The sequence below is a fragment of the Aquarana catesbeiana genome, linkage group LG02 (genome assembly GCF_042186555.1).
Source record: "Aquarana catesbeiana isolate 2022-GZ linkage group LG02, ASM4218655v1, whole genome shotgun sequence".
Taxonomy (NCBI): Eukaryota; Metazoa; Chordata; class Amphibia; order Anura; family Ranidae; genus Aquarana; species Aquarana catesbeiana.
In genome coordinates, this window is record NC_133325.1 from 537,338,021 (window position 1) to 537,361,908 (window position 23,888).

Here is a 23,888-nt window from a genome sequence, read left to right on the forward strand (position 1 = left end):
GCTATCATAGGGGATATTTACATTCCCTGAGATAACAATAAAATTAATAAAAAAAAAATAAAAATGAAAGGAACAGTTTAAAAATAAGATAAAAATGCAAAAAAATAATAAAGAAAAAAAAAAAAAAAAAAAAAAAAGCACCCCTGTCCCCCCCTGCTCTCGCGCAAAGGCGGACACAAGCGTCGGTCTGGCGTCAAATGTAAACAGCAATTGCACCATGCATGTGAGGTATCACCGCGAAGGACAAAACGAGGGCAGTAATTTTAGCAGTAGACCTCCTCTGTAAATCTAAAGTGGTAACCTGTAAAGGCTTTTAAAGGCTTTTAAAAATGTATTTATTTTGTCGCCGCTGCGCGTTTGTGCGCAATTTTAAAGCATGTCATGTTTGGTATCCATGTACTCGGCCTAAGATCATCTTTTTTATTTCATCAAACATTTGGGCAATATAGTGTGTTTTAGTGCATTAAAATTTTAAAAGTGTGTTTTTTCCCCAAAAAATGCGTTTGAAAAATCGCTGCGCAAATATTGTTTGAAAAAAAAAATATGAAACACCCACCATTTCAATCTGTAGGGCATTTGCTTTAAAAAAATATATAATGTTTGGGGGTTTAAAGTAATTTTCTTGCAAAAAAAAAAATATTTTTTCATGTAATCAAAAAGTGTCAGAAAGGGCTTTGTCTTCAAGTGGTTAGAAGAGTGGTTGATGTGTGACATAAGCTTCTAAATGTTGTGCATAAAATGCCCAGACAGTTCAAAACCCCCCCAAATGACCCCATTTTGGAAAGTAGACACCCCAAGCTATTTGCTGAGAGGCATGTCGAGTCCATGGAATATTTTATATTGTGACACAAGTTGCGGGAAAGAGACAAATCTTTTTTTTTTTTTTTTTTGCACAAAGTTGTCACTAAATGATATATTGCTCAAACATGCCATGGGAATATGTGAAATTACACCCCAAAATACATTCTGTTGCTTCTCCTAAGTATGGGGATACCACATGTGTGGGACTTTTTGGGAGCCTAGCTGCACACAGGACCCCGAAAACCAAGCACCGCCTTCAGGCTTTCTAAGGGCGTACATTTTTGATTTCACTCTTCACTGCCTAGCACAGTTTCGGAGGCCATGGAATGCCCAGATGGCCCAACCCCCCCCCCAAATGACCCCATTTTGGAAAATAGACACCCCAAGCTATTTGCTGAGAGGTATAGTGAGTATTTTGCAGACCTCACTTTTTGTCACAAACTTTCGAAAATTGAAAAAAGAAAAAAAAAATACATTTTTCTTGCCTTTCTTCATTTTCAAAAACAAATGAGAGCTGCAAAATACTCACCATGCCTCTCAGCAAATAGCTTGGGGTGTCTACTTTCCAAAATGGGGTCATTTGGGGGGGTTTTGTGCCATCTTGGCATTTTATGGCCTTCAAAACTGTGATAGGTAGTGAGGAGTGGAATCACAACTTAACGCCCTTAGAAATCCTGAAGCCGGTGCTTGGTTTTCGGGGCCCCGTATGCAGCTAGGCTCCCAAAAAGTCCCACACATGTGGTATCCCCATACTCAGGAGAAGCAGCAGAATATATTTTGGGGTGTAATTCCACATATGCCCATGGCATGTTTGAGCAATATATCATTTAGTGACAACTTTGTGCAAAAAAAAAAAAAAAATTGTCACTTTCCCACAACTTGTGTCAAAATATAAAATATTCCATGGACTCAACATGCCTCTCAGCAAATAGCTTGGGGTGTCTACTTTCCAAAATGGGGTCATTTGGGGGGGGTTTGTGCCATCTGGGCTTTTTATGGCCTTCAAAACTGTGATAGGCAGTGAGGAGTGAAATCACAACTTTACGCCCTTAGAAATCCTGAAGGCGGTGCTTGGTTTTCGGGGCCCCGTATGCAGCTAGGCTCCCAAAAAGTCCCACACATGTGGTATCCCCATACTCAGGAGAAGCAGCTGAATGTATTTTGGGGTGCAATTCCACATATGCCCATGGCCTGTGTGAGAAATATATCATTTAGTGACAACTTTGTGCAAAAAAAAAAAAAAATTGTCACTTTCCCGCAACTTGTGTCAAAAAATAAAATATTCCATGGACTCAACATGCCTCTCAGCAAATAGCTTGGGGTGTCTACTTTCCAAAACGGGGTCATTTGGGGGGGTTTTGTGCCATCTTGGCATTTTATGGCCTTCAAAACTGTGATAGGAAGTGAGGAGTGAAATCAAAAATTTATGCCCTTAGAAATCCTGAAGGCGGTGCTTGGTTTTCAGGGCCCCGTACGCGGCTAGGCTCCCAAAAAGTCCTAAACATGTGGTATCCCCGTACTCAGGAGAAGCAGCAGAATGTATTTTGGGGTGTAATTCCACATATGCCCATGGCATGTTTGAGCAATATATCATTTAGTGACAACTTTGAGCAAAAAAAAAAAAAAAAAAAAAAAAAAGTGTTACTTTCCCGCAACTTGTGTCAAAATATAAAATATTCCATGGACTCAACATGCCTCTCAGCAAATAGTTTGGGGTGTCTACTTTCCAAAATGGGGTCATTTGGGGGGGTTTTGTGCCATCTTGGCATTTTATGGCCTTCAAAACTGTGATAGGTAGTGAGGAGTGAAATCACAACATTACGCCCTTAGAAATCCTGAACGCGGTGCTTGGTTTTCGGGGCCCCGTATGCGGCTAGGCTCCCAAAAAGTCCCACACATGTGGTATCCCCATACTCAGGAGAAGCAGCTAAATGTATTTTGGGGTGCAATTCCACATATGCCCATGGCCTGTGTGAGAAATATATCATTTAGTGACAACTTTGTGCAAAAAAAAAAAAAAATTGTCACTTTCCCGCAACTTGTGTCAAAAAAGAAAGTATTCCATGGACTCAACATGCCTCTCAGCAAATAGCTTGGGGTGTCTACTTTCCAAAATGGGGTCATTTGGGGGGGTTTTGTGCCATCTGGGCATTTTATGGGCTTCAAAACTGTGATAGGTAGTGAGGAGTGAAATCAAAAATTTATGCCCTTAGAAATCCTGAAGGCGGTGATTGGTTTTCGGGGCCCCGTACGCGGCTAGGCTCCCAAAAAGTCCCACACATGTGGTATCCCCATACTCAGGAGAAGCAGCTGAATGTATTTTGGGGTGCAATTCCACATAGGCCCATGGCCTGTGTGAGCAATATATCATTTAGTGACAACTTTTTGTAAATATTTTTTTTTTTTTGTCATTATTCAATCACTTGGAACAAAAAAAATAAATATTCAATGGGTTCAACATGCCTCTCAGCAATTTCCTTGGGGTGTCTACTTTCCAAAATGGGGTCATTTGGGGGTGTTTTGTACTGCCCTGCCATTTTAGCACCTCAAGAAATGACATAGGCAGTCATAAACTAAAAGCTGTGTAAATTGCAGAAAATGTACCCTAGTTTGTAGACGCTATAACTTTTGCGCAAACCAATAAATATACGCTTATTGACATTTTTTTTACCAAAGACATGTGGCCGAATAAATTTTGGCCTAAATGTATGACTAAAATTGAGTTTATTGGATTTTTTTTATAACAAAAAGTAGAAAATATCATTTTTTTTCAAAATTTTCGGTCTCTTTCCGTTTATAGCGCAAAAAATAAAAACCGCAGAGGTGATCAAATGCCATCAAAAGAAAGCTCTATTTGTAGGAAGAAAAGGACGCAAATTTCGTTTGGGTACAGTATTGCATGACCGCGCAATTAAAAGTTAAAGCGACGCAGTGCCAAATTGGAAAAAGACCTCTGGTCCTTAGGCAGCATAATGGTCCGGGGCTCAAGTGGTTAAGGATCATGCGCTATTCTCCAAACGAGTTCAAGAAATTAAAGAGGATTACTAGGGATATTATTTATAAAAAAACAAAACAAGTTATCTAAGGACCGACTGGCCTTCTCAGAAGGCTTTGCATATCATTGGCATAACCTGGCCCAAACGAACGGATCTAGAAATAATCGTCGTATGACTAAAACGAATACCAACGATAGGGCTACTGATGAGGATACTGAATCAGATTCATCTTTCAGATCCTCTTCCTCCTTTCCCAGACAAGGTAAAAGTAACATCACTAACCCTCATAATAACCCAGGAGCACGCAAACGGGACTATGGTGGAGGCTCATATACACCCTCCTCCAAAAAACGTCCCCCCTAAACTAGATACTAATCTACTATCTTACCCCCAAAAACAAGGTCACACAGCACAACAGAATGAAAGATTACTATTACAACCTAAATATTTAGGCGCCACAGCCTTACAAGCTGTTCAAATTTTTAGCACCCAAACACAAGCACACAACACCCCCCAATCTAATATAACAGGCCCAACTGAGTTAGGCCGAACAAATGCAATCCCTATTGACCAAGTTCTCAAACCACTCTTCTACCTCTTACACAACGTTCTTCTCACACCAGACAGAGCACTTTGGATGCACACATCCAACCTAACATCTCTCAGGCAAATTTTCAGTTACCCATGGATACAATGCCCCTGACTTAACATCAGGACATGATATTATAAATTTAACCCCTTAGCACTTTGAGGATGAGATCCTTGATGTTCTAAAATATGGGCTTAGCTTCTGCCCTTCTGCGAATATATCGATAAATATGAGACTATCAAGGATGTCTGCCTATTTTCACGCAACCTAACTTACAAATTCCTATTCGATAAGGAAGTTCTACAATCTAAACAAGATAAATCCATCTCAGAACAAGTGAAGCATTTTTCCATGGAGGACTTTCGAGCCCTCCGGGATTTAATGCTTTTACTTGAGGAAAATGAATCATTACAAGAATCCACTAATCCTGTATCGAATCAAGGTGTCACGGCATCCGCTGGACCCACACCTCCTACCAAAAAATTTAAGCCAAAATCTCAACGTTTCCCGGAATTAACAACTAACCCCCATATCTAGGCATTCCTGATGGGAACCATTAATGACATCAAACATATGACCACCTCACCGAATTTAGGGAATTTAACTTTTTTCCAAACATGAGCTATTCAATTCTTATGAGACCACCCAGATCTTGAGATTAAGGCCTCTAATAAAGGTGGGAACATTGTACTCATGACTAAGGCTTATTATGAATCTATGGTCATGAGGATTCTACAAAACAAAAAGTGCTACTCCCGTCTGTCGGAGACCCAGATTTTGGAATTTAAGCAGGAGTATCTTTGTATTATTGGATTAGCCCACCAGAGAGGCCTTATCGATCAAGATATGTACAACTACCTAAATGTTAAAAAACCGAGAGAGGCTACATTCTATGCTTTACCAAAAATACACAAGCATAGCACGATGCCCCCAGGTCGCCCGATCGTCTCTGGGATCGGTTCCCTGACAGAGAACGCCAGTCGTCTTGTCGACTTTGTTTTAACGCCACATGAACTGGGCTTACCTTCCTACACTCGTGAAACACTGGACCTCTTGAAACAAATAGAGGGTTTGCCTGTCCGTCCCGATGCCCTCCTCGTGACCTTGGATGTTGAGTCTCTTTACTCTAGCATCCCTCACAAGCTGGGCATCGGGATGGCTCGCACCTTTTTACGAGAGCAGGACCATTACAGTTGGGATTATTGTGAGTTTATCTTGGAATTACTGAAATTTGTGCTTACCCGTAATTACTTTTGTTTCAAAGGTTCTCACTTCCTCCAGGTGCAAGGCGTGGCTATGGGTACTTGTTGTGCACCGGCCTAGGCCAACTTGTACCTGGGGGGGTGGGAACGGAACATTTTTTCAGATAACTCATTAACTCTCTTTACTGACTACGCCCTCATTTGGCGGCGTTATATTGATGACATATTTTTGGTATGGACAGTAACTCAGGACCTACTTGATAGATTCACTTAAACCATTAACCAGAATTGCCTTAACCTCAAATTTACGGTCTCCACTAACCTCCAACGGATAACTTTTTTAGACCTAACTATCTTCAAAGACAATGAGAACTGCCTAGCCTCCACCCTCTATAGGAAGGAAACCGCAGGGAACACCCTGCTACACGCAAATAGGGCCCATCCTAGACCACTTATCAAAAGTATCCCATACGCACAATATTTAAGATTGCGTCGCAATTGCACTCACATAGAGGAATTTAAATCCCAAGCTGATGCGCTTTGTATCAGGCTCTTGGCGAGGGGCTATACAAAAACGTTACTACGTAGCGCCTATAATAAAGCTATACGTCAATCACGAAGCTCCTTACTATATAAAAAGAAACCAATCACTACTAACTCCCCGGTGAGATTTATCACGAGATTCTCGCAACAACATGAACAACTTCGTGATATCTTAAGCAACCACTGGCCGATCCTTCAAGAGGATCCTATCATCAAAAAATATATCGGTCCTTCTCCACAAATCACTTTTAGACGGGCTAGATCCCTAGGTGATACACTAACCTCCAGTTATTACTCCATGACCCCTAAACACAAACAACTCAAACAGGGGATCTCACGATGTGGTAAATGCTCATTCTGTCCATGGATCAAAGTAGGTAAAACATTCATACTCCCGAACGGTGAAACCTTCACCCCAAAATTTCATGCAAACTGTGACACTGAAGGAGTTGTATATCTCATGTTATGCCAATGCGGCGCCTTTTATGTAGGTAAAACTAATAGACATCTACGATGCAGAATAAAAGATCATGTCTACTACTCAGCGGAAGGCAAGATGGTTACGGCAGTCAGTAGGCATTTAGATTTATATCATAAGTTTGACGTATCTCTGATATCATTCATTGTATTAACAGTGGTCCCAAAAGATCCCAGAGGTGGAGACTGGGACAAATATATTTGTCAAAAAGAAACCATGTGGATAGAACGCCTCAGCGCCACATACCCCCCTGGCATCAATGAGGCTCACACATACAAGCCTTTCTTATAGTATACCTCTTGCCACTCTAGTTCCTTACTGCAACTTTTCCACATTTGTCCTCCTTTTCATAGTTGTCTATCTTGTTCTATATTATGCAAGCTAATTTAATCTATGGCAATTTATAGATATCTTAGGGACTGCTACTTAAATATTGTTTCATTGTTCCCATATCTTGTTCTATATTTATCTCCTTTTTTTTTGGGGGGGGTCTTTTATATTTTTATTTTTTTATTTTTTTATTTGTTTTGTTTCCAAAATCCTGATTATTGTTATTTAAATATAGCCGCTTATAATACCAATACTTTGTCACACTTGTCTATCAAGTTTTGTATAGATCTATTCTAACTGCGATCCTGCTATTATTGCTGGCTTAGTAACCCACGATAGGTGTACCCTGCATTGCTCCGGTCTAATTTTATCACTATGCGGCCGCCCAGCGCCACGCCCCCTCACTAGGGCGGTAGGCGCACTATGGTAATACTGGGCTTTCCAGTATACCTGGGGCTGCAACCGTTCTCTCCCTGTCTCACGCATCGGCGGTCTCCATGCCGATGCTGTGAGCAGGGACATGCACGGTATGCACGTCATGGATGACGTCACATCGGCTCCTCCGATTGGTGACTACAAGCGGGGCGTGTGTACAAGAGATGCCACTCAGCGTCCCTTTATCCACACTCTACACCGCAGTCGCTCTTTACCCGAGCGGCTGTGTGGACACCAATCCTGGCCACAGGTGTCTGTCTATATTGAATCGCCAACAGGTATGTGTCTGCTTAGCAGAAGATACATATTCACACCGGAGTCAGTGTCTATACCTTAATATGCTATTCTGACATTTTTCTCATTTTGATCACTACTATTTCCCTCTTTTGGTTTTGCTTGCTCTTTCCATCAGGAAATACTTTCCCTGTAAACATTTTAGTTAACTTATATTATGGCACCCTCATTAAATAATTGCTATATGCTCTGCCTGTTTGCACTACAATAGGTTTGGTACTACAGCTTAACAATCTGGATACCGAATCATCCCCTGACACCATACACAAGCGAGGCTGACTGGATTCCTGACATACCCCTTTTTTCGCTTTTGGCCGGTGCAATTGTCCTTTTTGGCTATATGTCTTGCTGGATCACCCCAGCAATAGACTGTTGATCTTAAAGACACATAGTGAAGACTCTTTTTATCAATACTCGCTGTTCATATATGTTTCCAATTTACAAATATGATAATGGTAAGTGAAATTTATTTAAAAACTAATTATTCACATTGGTATCCAACTGGCTTGATATCCAGATGAATATCTAGAACATATCTAAAACCTAGAGCTAATATTTATTTCATATGCTTTGGTTATTAGACATGTGCATTCGTTTTCGTCCGAATGCATTTTCGCCCGAATTTCAGGTATTTTCGTTATCGTTTTAACAAACGATAACGAAAGTGCAGTCCGAAAAACGAAAGATCCAACATAAACAAATGCTTTATTTTCGTTTTCGTTGCTACAATATAGATAGGAGATTCGACATGATGATGACAATAACAATCTGTCCATCAAACCTGTGGTCGAATGTGCCTAACCTTAGCTTTATTAGTCCAAGATTATTCTACATAGAGAGAAAAGATTCGACGTAGGGGAGGAAAGATTCGACGTAGGGGAGGAAAGATTCGACGTAGGGGAGGAAAGATAAATAAAAATAATGATGATGATGAATGTTATTGGCTGATTGTAACCAAAGAGGAGGAGCAGTAAAATAGCTAGAACTAAGTACACATGTACTTTGGCTTATGGTGTCTGTTGAAAGTTCTAAGAAGATTCGATGGAGCAGGTAAACTATACGGCGTCGTACAGTTTAGCTGCTCCGTCGAATCTTCTTTGAACATTCGACAGACACCATAAGCATTCAATGACAGATTCGACCTTAATTAGGATTTTCGGACGAATGCAATTTTTAACGAAAACCGAAATAAATAAAAACGAATTTCGGGAGTAACTAAATAAATGTATTTTTTGGACGAAAACGAAATTCCGAAACGAAATATTTCAGTGTGCACATGTCTATTGGTTTTATATTATGTACCAGCTGTTTAAACAATTCATTAGCATTAGCCACTAAGAAAACTTTACCAACACTGTCGCTGTCATATATTTTCATATATTTCATATTTCATATTTGAATGACAGACGCACCATAACTTTCAGTTGGATGACATGTACACTATAATTCAGTATGTTATCATAGGACCTCTTCAATTAGCCTATTATGTTTATAAAAAGAAACATTATCATTTTGATCAACTATAAATAGAATTAATATAACCATTAAACTATTGACAATACATATGATACTCAATATCTGACGAGACATACACACGTTTATATACATGGAAATAGTTTTCTATACCAGCTCATTAACTCTTTATCGATTTCTCGTCTGCCCTCTCTTGTGTCTGCCTGACCTTTCCTATTTCTCCTCTCTCTCCTCCCATTTCCCATTTCCCTTCTCTTCTTTCCTCTCCTCTTCCTTTTCCCCCCTCTTTCTTCCCCTCCTTACCTTCCCCCACCCCCTTTTTTACTTCATCCTTTCCTCCCTTGGTATCCACTCAATTCAATGTCCTTATATAAGCAATCACATCTATTCACTGATTCAAATATAATTACCAATTACTATTGTTGACATATCTACTATCATGTTACATACGTCCCTATAGTGTATGAATATTACCTAGGCCTTGTGGGACAGGCACCATCTGATGGATTCCTACAGCAGTGATATCAAATTCGCAATAGTTTGTTACTATCTGGTTACAGTCATTTTAGCTAGTTTGTTTAAGTTATATTTATTGGATGCTTTGTATATTTCAGTAATCTGTTCTATGCTCCTGAAGAAGCGCCTTGGCATGCAACATGTTGAGCAAATTCTAGACATTGACTATTATCAACTGCATAACTCTTTTAACTACACAATAACTTCATGGTGGAAGGATTGGTATTACAATTTTTATATGATCTATTCTTACAATATAGAGCTATGTATGGAGTGCATAATTGTAATTGTGTTCCTATGAACTGATTTCTGTATCTGTCCTTTTTGTATTCTCGCTTTTTAATTAAATTTTGAATAAATTTAATTTTTAATATAATATACTATAGTGATTATTGTGCCCAGAAAGTCCGAAGCCCAAACCTATTTCTATGTATACAATGATTTCAGGACGTGGCACCTAGTACTTTATACGTATCCACATCACCACTATGTGTTGATACTTTGTTAATTTAAATTTCTTTTCCCTGTCCTCTGTAATAAGCTGAAAGTGAAAAGCTCAATACCAAGTGGACTATATAGACCACTTATGTGGTGCTACTAGAATCTATGATGAATGCACAACTGGATACTGGCATTTGTAAGTTTGTGACACCAAGAATAGTTGGTCTGGGGAGTGTCCAAGGAGGCACCTGGGGGATCGGGAAGGATCCCCCCCCCCCCCCCCACTGGAATAAATTGGATCATGTTTTGTTGGGGGTTTTATTTGGTTTCCTCTGGATCAGCACTCTGTAGCTGTACTTTTAGCCCCCAAGTGCATAACTTTAAATGTACCAATGGTAATCCACATTTACCACATCAACCCCGGAAGGATTTACCAGCTTCCTGTCCAGAGTATTTTTTGCATTTCAGCACTTTGTCGCGTTAGCTGACAATTGCGCGTTTGTGCGACGTTGTACCCAAACAACATTGATGTCCTTTTTTCCCCACAAATAGAGCTTTCTTTTGGTGGTATTTGATCACCTCTGTTGCAGTTTTTATTTTTTGCACTATAAACAAAAAAAGAGCGACAATTTTGAAAAAAAAGCAATATTTTTTACTTTTTGCTATAATAAATATCCCCCCAAAAAATATAAAAAAAACAAATTTCTTCCACTGTTTGGGCTGATATGTATTCTTCTACATATTTTTGGTAAAAAAAAAAATCACAATAAGTGTATATTGATTAGTTTGCGCAAAAGTTATAGTGTTTACAAAATAGGGGATAGATTTATGGCATTTTTTTTTTTTTTTACTAGTAATATTGGCGATCTGCGATTTTTATCATGATTGCAACATTGCGGCGGACAGATCAGACACTTTTGACACTATTTTGGGACCATTGACATTTATACAGCCATCAGAGCTAAAAATAGCCACTGATTACTGTATGAATGTCACTGGCAGGAAGGGGTTAAACACTAGGGGGCGATCAAGGGGTTAAGCGTGTTCCCTGGATGTGTTCTAATTGTAGGGGGTTGGGCTCACTACAACATGACAGAGATCACTGCTTCCAACGACAGGGAGCAGTAGATCCCTGTCATGTTGCTAGGCAGAACAGGGAAATGCCTTGTTTTGCCTCTACTCGCCGCCGGCGAAAATCGAGTTTGTGGGACCTGCGAGCACGCTCCCGTGGCGCACCCTCTAGGCGGGAATTTCAAAAGGACATACGGGTACGCCCTTTTGCCTGCCCGTGCCATTCTGCCGATGTAAATCGTCGTGCGGTGGTTGGCATGTGGTTAAATAACTTTAGACCATTCAGAGTATGCATCATTAATCACTACTTTCTGAATACAGTCTTTTAGCCAGTTTTCTATCAGTTTACAAACTGACATTTTTAAGACTTTACCTTACACATTAGCCTTGGGGGAACTGCGTGAAACACTTTTAAAAATTCCAAGTATACTCTATCCACAGCCACTCCTTTGTCTAAGTTTTTGCTTGTTTCCGCATAAAAAGAGATCAGATTTGTTTGACAACTTCGGCCTTTCAGAAATCAATGCTGACTATTGCTTAAATTATTGTATTCTAAAACATAAGGAAGATGATTTTTGCACATATGTGTGCATTTCTTACAACCAGACCACACTATAGAAGACATGAATGTTTTGGTTCTTAATGGGAACTTCAAAACTACTCAGGAAAGGAAAAGTTTTGAACTAAGAATTATAATTCTATTTGACACAATGGATAATAGACTAATTGTGGACCTCAGTTTTCTAAATTACTATCCAACAGTGGGTGCCTGACACTAGGAGTGAGTAGAAACTGTGTCCTGTCATTTTAGTTGTTTTTGTGAACTGGGAAGGATTGGAGTGGCTGGCATCCAGGTTCTTCTCTGTATATCTTTGGCAACACATCTATATGCTTCATTTTAAGCTTATGTTTTAACAGCTTTTGTGAGTATCTTTTTTACTTGCATCCAAAAAATTTGGATGTTTTAGATACTACGCTATAAGAGCCTGTTTTTCTTTTATTATTATTATTATTATTATTATTATTATTTTATGCTGGCTATGAAATCTAACCACTGAATGGGGAAGAGGACAGCAGTGGAGGTAAAGCCTTAAAGTGGACTGCAACTGTTTGGAAGATCTTTGGAATCAATACAATCTGTGTTTTCCTAATCTTGTAGTGACCTCCGGTACGGGCGTTTTCCTGTATTATTGGTGGTGGTCACTTTGGATCAAAGCTTTTTTTGCACTTGAAAGAATATTACTGAAGGAAATATTTTAGTCATTATGCTATTGGATTTGATTTGTTTGAACTTATTTCATTTGAAATTAATTTTGGTTAAAACAAATTTCATGTATTGTTTGGAGGACTTTATTTGATCATAATATTTATCAAATGATTTATTTTGCATGTCTTTTCAAAAATAATAATTTATATTATTGAATCAGCACTGTAATTATTATTTTGACATATCACTTAGGGGTTTATATATATTTATAGCAGCTGGTTATTGGTACAAGAATAGGTTATTTGGTTCACAGTTTTGCAAAATAATTTTTTCACAATTTATTATATTCATCGGCGTGGAAGGGTTTATACATTTACTTTTACAACCACTCTCACCTCTGTAAGGTCAGCCATAAACAGTTTGAATCTTGGCCAGTTCAGCAAGAACATGCCAAGATTCAAACCATGTATGGACAGGCTGAATGTACCCAAGTTGACTTGGGTACAACCAGCCTACTGGATTTTACATATGATTATCATTAGTGGCTGGTATAGCCACTAGCAATAATCACTGTCTTCTTCCGGTTTTGACAGCTTCCTCCGCCCCCCTCCCCCCGCCTTGTAGGAACTAGTGGTTGCAGGAAAGAAATTTGCTCCATGTATGGCCTGACTAACTCTTCCTCCCTCCTAATCCATAGCCCTCGCCCTACCTTATCTCACTAATTTTCCAAGTTTCCATTGCTGTGGATGTATGTTTGTGTGCTTTTTCCTCAGAGATTGTTTTATTTTTATTCTGCTAATACATTTTCGTGTATTAGCAGAATATATACAATACAATACAATACAATACAATACAATACAAAACAACTATACAATATTCTTTCCTTCAACCATGGGTTGAAGAAAAGAAAATCGCTTGATGCCCCCATCAACACAGTCAGGGCCGATGGGGGAATCTCTCTCGCTGCGCTATTGTATTCTGACAGCAGGAGGTTTCCCCGCTGTCAGAATACATTGATCACTGAGGCCGGCTATAACTAGTGACAGTGATTGAACAAAAAAAAACCTGGCAGGCTGATTGTATTAAAGTCGATTAATAGATCGACTTCAGTACAATCAGTCTGCCCATAGATGGATTGAAACTTGAATTTCGATCCATTTATGGCCAGCTTTAATACTGCTTGGATCTTGAAGAGGGGTACACCCTGAAAGTTTGTCCTGGAAATGTGGATGTTAGTGCAAAAAAAAAGTAGTCATGGACAGTACCCAATTGTTTTTTGTTGCAAGTGCACTAATATGGGTACAGTCACTTCAAGCATGTTTTCTAGCAAAAACTCTATGTGGTCTATAGTGTTGGTAAAATTTATATACAGTAACAGCATTGTTATTTTAAAAAATATCTTCAAACTATCAGTTACGTTTTGCTTATCCTTAAAGTAGTTGTAAACCCTGCTTGGTCATTTTTACCTACAGGTAAGCCTATAATAAGGCTTACCTGTTGGTAAAATGAATATCTCCTAAACGTGCACTGTTTAGGAGATATTAACCCTTCATACCTGACAGAACTTCAGAGCTTTGTGCCGGAACAGACAACTCCCGTGTGCATGCGTGGGAGTGACGTCACCGCAGTTCTCGCCAATCACATAGAGCCAACCCAGAAAAAAGACAGAGGAACATGTCAGCCCTCTCAGCGGTGACATTACAGCGCTGGAGGGCTTCGTTCCAAGGTGCGAATTTCATAATGTGCTAGTATGTGATGCATACTAGCACATTTTGCCATTGCCTTGCATGTTTTTCTTTTTTTTTCCAACGTCCGCAGTTTACAACCTCTTTAATAACCCTGTCCACAAATATTGTTTTTAATATAAAAATCACCTTCAACCCATAAGAACTTTGTGCCAAAAGTTGGCCATATACGATTTAATTTATTTTCGTTCAACCAGGGGGTTGATTAAAAAAAAAAAAAATAGCCAATTACCGCATCCACACATTTAAGGTGGATGGGGGAATCCTTTAGCAATGGTATTGTTATCTGAGAGTGGGGAGTCTTCCCCTTTATTAGAATACAATGATCAGTGCTGCCTGCTGTAGCAGTCATTTTATTAGAATCCATCAGACTATTTAAATTATTTTTATTTGAAAGGCATGTTCATAATTTCCCAAGATGTCAAGGTTTAATATCAACAAGTTTGGCATGAGCGGAGTGTATTTTTCTTTACATCAGCACATATTTTACATATTTATATTTTAGATTTGTATATTCTACATTCAGCTTTAACTGAACTCCCTCTTAACTACTCAGCAGACAGCACATAGGTACTATACTAGCATGAATGTAGTATCCTATTAACACTGAAGTTGATTCACCTTTTTACACAATGCTACATATACAAGGTGCACTATATAAACCATCTTGACAGTAGTTTTTTTTTTTTTTTTTTTTTAACTACGGCTACAAGTAAAATGATGAGTTTCACCTAATGAAGCTTGACAAAATGGATCAGTTATTTGTTATTTTGTCTTTCTTATTTTCTCTAAAGATCCACCATACAATAGTAAATCTTTATACTTTTCCTTCTGTAACATATGTATGTGTGTGGATAGATAGATAGATAGATAGATAGATAGATAGATAGATAGATAGATAGATAGATAGATAGATAGATAGATAGATAGATAGATAGATAGATAGATAGATAGATAGATAGATAGATAGATAGATAGATAGATAGATAGATAGATAGATAGATAGATAGATAGAAATAATTCACAACTACAAAATTAGTGAGTAGCGTTTTTATATATTTTGGGCAATGTCAAGTCAGTAATGAGTCAATGAGTGAACTCTGATACTAATTCTTATACTTTCTGTCATCTATTAACATGGCGTTCCAAGCTGTAATTCTGAATCATTCGTACACCTAGGGATAGGTAATATTTCCAGTTTGCCAGTAATCTCCTCAGCCTTATGTACAGATCCTGCTTTAGGCTCACTATCACAACAACAGCAACAACAATCCAGGAACGCCTGTCCTAATGGTTTAGAAATACACAAGAGTAAAACAGGTGTAACTGCACACTTTAAAAATAGGAAAAATTGAGTGATAAGCATCAGTAGATTATGAGGGACATCAAAGCTAGTGTAGCTAAACAAGATGTTTGTAACATTTTCTGGTAAAATACATATGCTATACACAATAGCTAAACCTGCAACTATCCAACTTAGCTGGCATTGGCTCTGAACATTTTTTATGTTCTTTGTGCTTCCGACAATTCTCAGAGTTACTAGTAATGAAGTCATTGTGAAAAGAAGTGGCAGGCAGAAATAGCAGCCCAGAAACCACCACATACGAGCATGCTTATAAGTAAGAACCAGGGAATACAAAACTGGAGAGAGTTCAGAGGACGGGTCCATGATACAAGAGTCAACAATCAGGCCAGATGTTGGAGAACGCTCCTGGTGGAGTTGCCACAGAAAAATTTCTGGAAGAGCAAGTGTCAATGAGCCAATCCAGATAACAGATATCTTTCCTAATATAGACTGACACTGCTCTTCTGGCTTTGAGGAAAATTGGGAAGATGTTATTGACTGGAAACGATCAATACCCAGAGCACAAAGAGAGAATGTGGAGACTCCAAATGAAGAAACCTGTGAAAAAGAAGAAAAAAGTCATGAGCATGCTGAAAAAATAAGCCAAGGGTGTATCTATAAAGAAATTCCTCAAGCTATCTGTCTTAAGAAACTGCATGTACACTCACTCTATGCAAATGGGGCAAACATAAATGTTATTAGGCTAGTCTCTATCCAGATCAAATGTTCTTCATTCACACAAAATAGAATGCATCGGGAAAATACCGCATTATGGTCACTAAATATAGCCGACGATCATTGTAAAAAGGTATTACTTTCCTTTGGCCATTAGCTCTATCTAGTGGCCCTTTCTTTCTTTTTTTGCACACATTTAAAAAAATAATTTTAAGTCTGAAGATTAGATAAAACCCCCCAAACATTTAATTTCCTGAAAGTAGAATCCCTGGAGAATAAGGCCTCATACACACTTGGTATTTAGCCCAAATGCATGAGGTTTTTTGGTGCAGGCATAAGGAACAGGTGCATAATCATCCACCCTGGTGCTGGCAGCCTGTATAAGTCTATGAGATTATACAGCTGCTGCAGATGGACAGGGCTGGATGGTGCTACTAAGCCCTCAGCAATAAATGCATCAAGAATCTGGACTAAATGGCCAATGTGAATGGGGCAGTGTTGCCAACCTACCACATTGAAATTTACTGACACGACACACAAAATGTACATTTGGCACAGCCAAGTTTTTACTGACAACTCCAAAAGTTACAAAACTACAGTTTTAAGTGCAAACTTCCGTATTTAGGCTACAAACAAGTACAATATGCAATTAGCAATATGATTTAAGGTAGATACTGTGGCAAAAAAGGTATTTCTTATTTTATTTTATTTATAGTAAGTAACTCAGGGACAAGACTCAGGAGGGCAACAATGAGCAAGCAGACACACGTGAAATTGACTTTCACAGCAGTGTGCAGCAGCATAAACTCACCAGCCACTTTATTAGGTACACCCTGGTAGTATTGGGGTTGGATCCCCTTTTGCCTTCAGAACTGCCTTAATTCTTTGTGGCATAGATTCATGGTGATTCCTACTAAACAAAGCACACTTGATACACATTTAACAATCACAGGATCACAAGCCACAAATTTTCCTCTGGGAGCGACCCAAACCCCACAAACGTAGAACTAAACATTAATCTTACTCCATATTCTTTTGTACAAGATGATCTTGACCTTTTGAAATATGGATTAAGTTTCTGTCCTACATTTCAGTTGGACAAATACGATACTATTAAAGATCTTTATCTATTTTCTAGAAAATTAACTTACAAATACTTGTTTGATCATGATCAAATAAGTTTGAGACAAGATAGGGAACTCTCGGGAAGTATCAAACATTTTACGATGGATGAATTTTGGGCATTTAGAGATCTCATCCTCCTCTTTGAGGAGAGCGAGAACTCTGGGCCCACTGTTTCCACTATGGAGACTGAGATAGCAGCGCTAAAGGAAAAAAGGGGGGGTTTGGGACCAGAGCGGTCCCAGGACTGCAATCAGTGGTACAATCACAACGGAATAGATCAATGAAAACTACAACTTTATTGATATATGCACAAAATTTAAAAAATGTATAAATCTCACTGATGTGGCACTAAGGCCGTATGAGTGAGATGGGTTCCTGCACAACAGAACACCAAACACACCAACACTAACATGTATTGCACACTGTAGAAAAAAGAGTGATAATAAACAATGTTGTTACATTAAAAGCAAGCATGCGGGCACACCCTCCCCCATATGCAGATCAACTCTGAGCGGTGGTCTCCCTGAAATGATAAGATAAAGACCCTGAGTGTATGTGAATAAGAGTCCCTTTGTATTTCAAAGTGGCATCAGCAGGTCCCCTAAACTGACTTCGTACAACCTTGTATATTAGTGCCCTGGCCCGGGCTTGATGAATGAAAGGTGACAGAGTCAGCAGGAGTGCACAATGGGCAGTGAAGTCCTGAATTAGATGTAATAATATCAAACGTGCGGCAAGCAATGGAAATCCGGCCAGTGTGGGATTTGATCAAATAACAATGTATCCATGCATGAAACATTCAGTAAGACTCCGGAGTTCCAAAGAAAAACTAAGGCGCACTTGAATATACACAGTTCATTCAACTAGTACAACAAACTGTAAACTCCTGCAAGAGTGATTCAAAACACTGTACCGCTGCAGCCCAGCCTGGTGGCGACAAGCTGTGACCACAGGTCTCAGTGGGTAGAGACACAAATAACGGGGAGGTAACTGTCCACATGGGGCTCTTACCCTTCCCTTGTCAGTGATCCCTGAGTCCATTCTGGGGGTGTCTCACACGCTGAGGTTCTGGCTGGTCAGGCCGGGAAGAGCTGCTGACATGCAGGCATAAAGGCTTCCGTGTGTCTAGCGGTGTTGCCACTCATTAGCATGGAAAGCAATGGATCAGTTTGTATGCGTTTCACTGCACAGATGGTGTTGCTGTGTTTTGCCACTGGAGGGAGCTCTTAAGTAGTTCCATGGTAACGCTCTTTCCTTCAGTGTAAAAATAGCATGGATCGTACCGCTGGTGCCAGAGGTAAAGTCAGTGGGATGCCGGGGGGGGCTGCCAGCGTCTATAGCATTGCTACGTTGACGCGTTTCGTGCTTTGAACAAGCACTTCATCTGGACGTTTGTGCTTATGAAATAGTGGTTCTTATATAGGGCATACAAGCCAATCAAGGAATCACTCGCACCTTGGATTGCATTGCATCATCATGTGGTAACAACTTACAGTAGTTGACCGCGATATTGTGTCAATCTCGCCGCATTTCTCGGTGAGATTTGACACCTGCGAGCCCCGTCGCGGGAGCCAGCGCTGAGATGGCTCACTCATCGGGAAAGGAAAACTTTTTTCCTTTCCCGATGAGTGACAGGTAGTGTTATGAATCCTGAGGGGGGGAACGCCGCGCCAAATTTTAAATAAAAAAACAGCGTGGGTTCCCCCCGGGGCATACCAGGCCCTTAGGTCTGGTATGGATTGTAAGGAGAACCCCCCTACGCCGAAAAATCGGCGTGGGGGTCCTCCCAAAATCCATACCCTTATACGAGCACGCAGCCCGGCCGGCCAGGAAAGGAGGTGGGACGAGCGAGCGCCCCCCCTGAGCCGTACCAGGCCGCATGCCCTCAACATGGGGGGGGTGAGTGCCTTGGGGGAGGGGGGCGCCCTGCGGCCCCCCACCCCAAAGCACCTTGTCCCCATGTTGAGGACAAGGGCCTCTTCCCGACAACCCTGGCCGTTGGTTGTCGGGGTCTGCGGGCGGGGGCTTATCGGAATCCAGGAACACCCCTTTAATAAGGGGGAACCCCACCCTATGTGAATGAGTATGGGGTACATGGTACCCCTACCCATTCACCTAGGGAAAAAAAGTGTCAATAAAAAAAAAAAAAACACACTACACAGATTTTAAGAGTAATTTATTAGGCAACTCCGGTGTCTTCTTACGACTTCGGGGAGGTCTTCTTCCGACTTCTCCCGGTGTTCGGCCACTTCTCCCGGTGTTCCGCGTCTTCTCCCGGGCCCCTCCGATATCTTCTTCCAGCTCTTTTGCCAGCGAGGGGTCCGGTCTGCTGCCGCTGTCTTGTCGCCGCTGTCTCGTCGCTTCTTCTCCTCTTCTCTTCTACCGATGTTGACACAACGCTCTCTCCAGCTGGAATGCTGTGTGCGAGCTGCGGAGCCATTTATATAGGCGGTGACCCAGCCCCCTTGTGACGTCACAGTCCCAGCATGCGCTGGGACTCTGGCGTCATAAGGGGGCATGACCCCAGAGTCCCTGCGCATGCTGGGACCATGACGTCACAAGGGGGCGGGGTCACCGCCTATGTAAATGGCTCCGCAGCTTGCACACAGCATTCCAGCCGGAGAGAGCGTCGTGTCAACATCGGAAGAAGAGAAGAAGAAGTGACGAGACAGCGGCGACAAGACAGCGGCAACAAGACAGCAGCAGCAGACCGGGCCCCTCGCTGGCAAATGAGCTGGAAGAAGATAGCGGAGGGGCCCGGGAGAAGAGGCGGAACACCGGGAGAAGAGGCCGAACACCAGGAGAAGTCGGAAGAAGACCCCCCCGAAGTCGGAAGAAGACCCCGGAGCTGCCTAATAAATTACTCTTAAAATCTGTGTAGTGTGTTTTTTTTTTTTATTGACACTTTTTTCCCTAGGTGAATGGGTAGGGGTACCATGTACCCCATACTCATTCACATAGGGTGGGGGGCCGGGATCTGGGGGCTCCTGGATTCCGATAAGCCCCCCGCCCGCAGACCCCGACAACCAATGGCCAGGGTTGTCGGGAAGAGGCCCTTGTCCTCATCAACATGGGGACAAGGTGCTTTGGGGTGGGGGGGCTGCAGGGCGCCCCCTCCCCCAAGGCACTCACCCCCCCAAGTTGAGGGCATGCGGCCTGGTACGGCTCCGGAGGGGGGGCGCTCGCTCGTCCCCACCCCTTTTCTGGCCGGCCGGGCTGCGTGCTCAGATAAGGGTCTGGTATGGATTTTGGGGGGACCCCCACGCCGATTTTTCAGTGTAGGGGGGTTCCCCTTACAATCCATACCAGACCTAAGGGCCTGGTATGCCGGGGGGAAACCCACGCCGGTTTTTTGTTTAAAATTTGGCGCTGCGTTCCCCCCTCAGGATTCATACCAGACAGCTGTCAGCACTGCCTGTCACTCATCGCGAAAGGAAAAAAAGTTTTCCTTTCCCAATGAGCGAGCCAGCGCAACGTGCACAGTACCCTGTCGAGAACCATCGCGATGGTATCGCGCTGGAAACACAATCTCGCGGTCAGGTAGTGTAACACTACAGCTTTTTTAAACATGTAAAGAGAGCAGGTTATTATAAGATTCTTGATTCTTGTTGGGCAATGAAGACAAATCGATCAAGAAAAACCAGAGACTGACACATTATACCAAATCTTACTCAAAAGAGATTTCCCAAACACTTAATGACTGCAGTGTGTTGGGATATAATAAACAATTTAAAATTTTAGAATTTAGATAAGGTCATTTGTATACAGGGGGATGCGATTCCCAACATGTTGAGGGTAGGAAACTGACACAAATGAAGCTGTAAATGAGCACAGATTTCAAATATTAAAAAACAGAATCCCATAATACAGGAGATGTGTACCCAATGTGGAGTGGAGATAGAAAAAGGGAGGGAATCTACATAGTGTGGACCCATAATAGGTTCGTGGCTACATTAATGGGGGTCATTGTACGTTCCCTCAGTGAGAGAAACACCCACAAGATTTAAGGCTCCAGGAATACCTTCAGACTTAATTCGACATTGAGGCCCCTCGGGTGAAGGGTCAGAGTCACCCCTTCGACTGGATAGATTAAGAGCAAAGAAACCTTTGACAGTGAGGCCTGAGGGGCTCCCTTTGTGAAATTCCAGGAAGTGTTGTGCTATTGGGGTCTCTTCCTTGAGTCTGATACTGTTTAGGTGCTCAGAAAACCTGATTCGTAACTGGCGTTTTGTTTTACCGACGTACAGCTTGTGACATGGGCATTCTAAGATATAGAGGACCCTAGATGTCCTGCAATTAATGAATGATTTTATTTCATATTCACTAGTAGAATCCAAGTTGCGGAATGTTCTAGAGAACGAATTTGCATGTTGCACAATGACCGCAAGGGAACATGCCTTGCACTCTCGGTATGTCAGTGAGCCAAATCCTATTGTTTGGTCGTCTGAATTCTGATTCGACCAAATTGTCCTTCAGGTTACGGGCTCTTTTGGCCACCATATGTGGCCTGTCGCCAAGTATTTTTTTTAAAGTATCTGATCTAGTGAGGATGTGCCAGTGATCAGAGGGGATTGAACCCACCTGTTGCCATTGTATCCCATACGGAGTGATGAACCTTACTGGGTCATTCAATGTGTCAGTTCCTCCCACCCAGGGTGCAAGCAGGTCGGTCCTTGTTCTCTGACCTGCAATCCTCTTGGCCCTTTTAAGTATGCGATGTGGGAATGGCTGGTATAAGGAGATAGATTCACGGCGGTAATCTACATCAGTGGAGCAGTTCCTCCGAATACGGAGGAACTGTCCCAAAGGGATGCCCTGTATAAGAGACCGTGGGTGGTGGCTATCAGCACGCAGCATAGTATTAGCAGCAGTTTCTTTACGAAACCTTTTGGTGATCAATTTATCTTCGTCAATCCTAATTGACAAGTCAAGAAAAGAGATTTCACAGGGGTTAGCTACATACGTCAAACGTATGTTGCGTGTGTTGTGGCCCAACATGTCTATAAAGTCTACAAGTTCCTGACGGGTGCCAGTCCAGAGCATCAGCACATCATCGATGTACCATAGCCATAGATGGACGTGGCTCTGGTACATCGACAAGGTGTACACAGTGTCCTCCTCCCACCATCCAAGATGAAGGCAAGCATACGCTGGTGCCCATGGGGCCCCCATGGAGGTACCGCGTAGCTGTTGATAATAGTGGCTTGCAAATTGGAAGAAATTATTCTTTAGAGCCATTTCAGGTAGTTCCAAGATAAATGCATTCTGCGTGCCCATAAGGGGGAATTTCTGATCAAGGAAATGGTGGACAGCCAGAATACCCCATTCGTGTGGGATCGATGTATATTTCATTGATCTATTCCGTTGTGATTCTCCCACTGATTGCAGTCCTGGGACCGCTCTGGTCCCAAACCCCCCCTTTTTTCCCTTTACCAGATTATTGCTCTGCTACTAGGGAGATACCCCATCATACAGACGTATCGGCGGATCAATTATTATTATTATCATAATTTTTGACACTTTAAAACAAGTGGATTCCAGTGTTTTTTATCTTTTTGTTACCATTGAGATAGCAGCGCTCCCTTCAGTATCTGTCCCCATTAACAAGTTTAGACCTAAATCAACAAAATTTTCGGATCTCACCACCAATCCCCTTATTTGGGCTTTTCTGATTGGCCACTATCAGTGACATCAAGCATTTAGTGCTGGATCCCGCCACAAAAAATGTATCTACTCAACAACTTCAATCTATCACCAGGCTATGGAATCATCCGGACCTGGTGATTAAACAGGCGGATAAAGAAGGGAATATAGTTTTACTAACTAACAAACAATATACTAAGATGTGCATGGATATTCTTACCAACCAGTCCTGGTATCGTAGGATTGCGACCACCTCCACTAAACGTTTTATTAATGAATACAAGTCCTTGATAGGTGAGGCTTTCCTCACAGGACTTATTGATCAGGATACTTACGCCTAATTGAACACTAAATTCCCTCGAACAGCTACGTTCTGTTCGCTTCCCAAGATACATAAAAATGCACTTACACCCCCAGGTAGACCCATAGTATCCGGCATAGGATCACTGACTGAAAATGCCAGTAGGCTTATTGATTTTTTCCTTACCCCTCATGTGAGATGTTTGCCATCTTTTGTCCAGGACACCCTCGACCTCTTAAAGCATATTGAGGGTATGGTGGGCCCTCCCGGCACCCTGCTCGTGACTTTGGATGTGGAGTCTTTGTACTCCAGCATCCCTCACGAGTGGGGTGTCGGGATGGTATGCACATTCCTCAGAGAGCAGGACCACTATCTATGGCCCTTTAGTGAATTTTTATTGAAATGATTGCTTTTTATCCTTACACACAACTGGTTCACATTTAGTGGCTCCCACTACCTCCAGGTACAGGGCATGGCTATGGGCACTTTCTGTGCCCCGGCATATGCCAACCTGTACCTGGGGGGGTGGGAGCGTGATATCTTTTCCAGCGAATCCCTAGCCAACCACACCAGCCATGTGCAGATGTGGCTTAGATATATCGATGATATACAGTGGGGACGGAAAGTATTCAGACCCCCTTAAATTTTTCACTCTTTGTTATATTGCAGCCATCGATT

General features: G+C 41.5%; 1 protein-coding gene across 1 annotated transcript in view; it reads right to left on the reverse strand.

The window, feature by feature from the left end:
• Positions 1-15,011: 15,011 nt before the first annotated feature.
• LOC141128524 (G-protein coupled receptor 37-like 1) overlaps positions 15,012-23,888 on the reverse strand; it is a 97,266-nt gene continuing 88,389 nt past the window's right edge. The window contains exon 2 of the mRNA XM_073615868.1: positions 15,012-16,024. Within this exon, the coding sequence (XP_073471969.1) occupies positions 15,254-16,024 (771 nt within the window). The 3' untranslated portion in view covers positions 15,012-15,253. The remainder of the gene's footprint in view (positions 16,025-23,888) is intronic.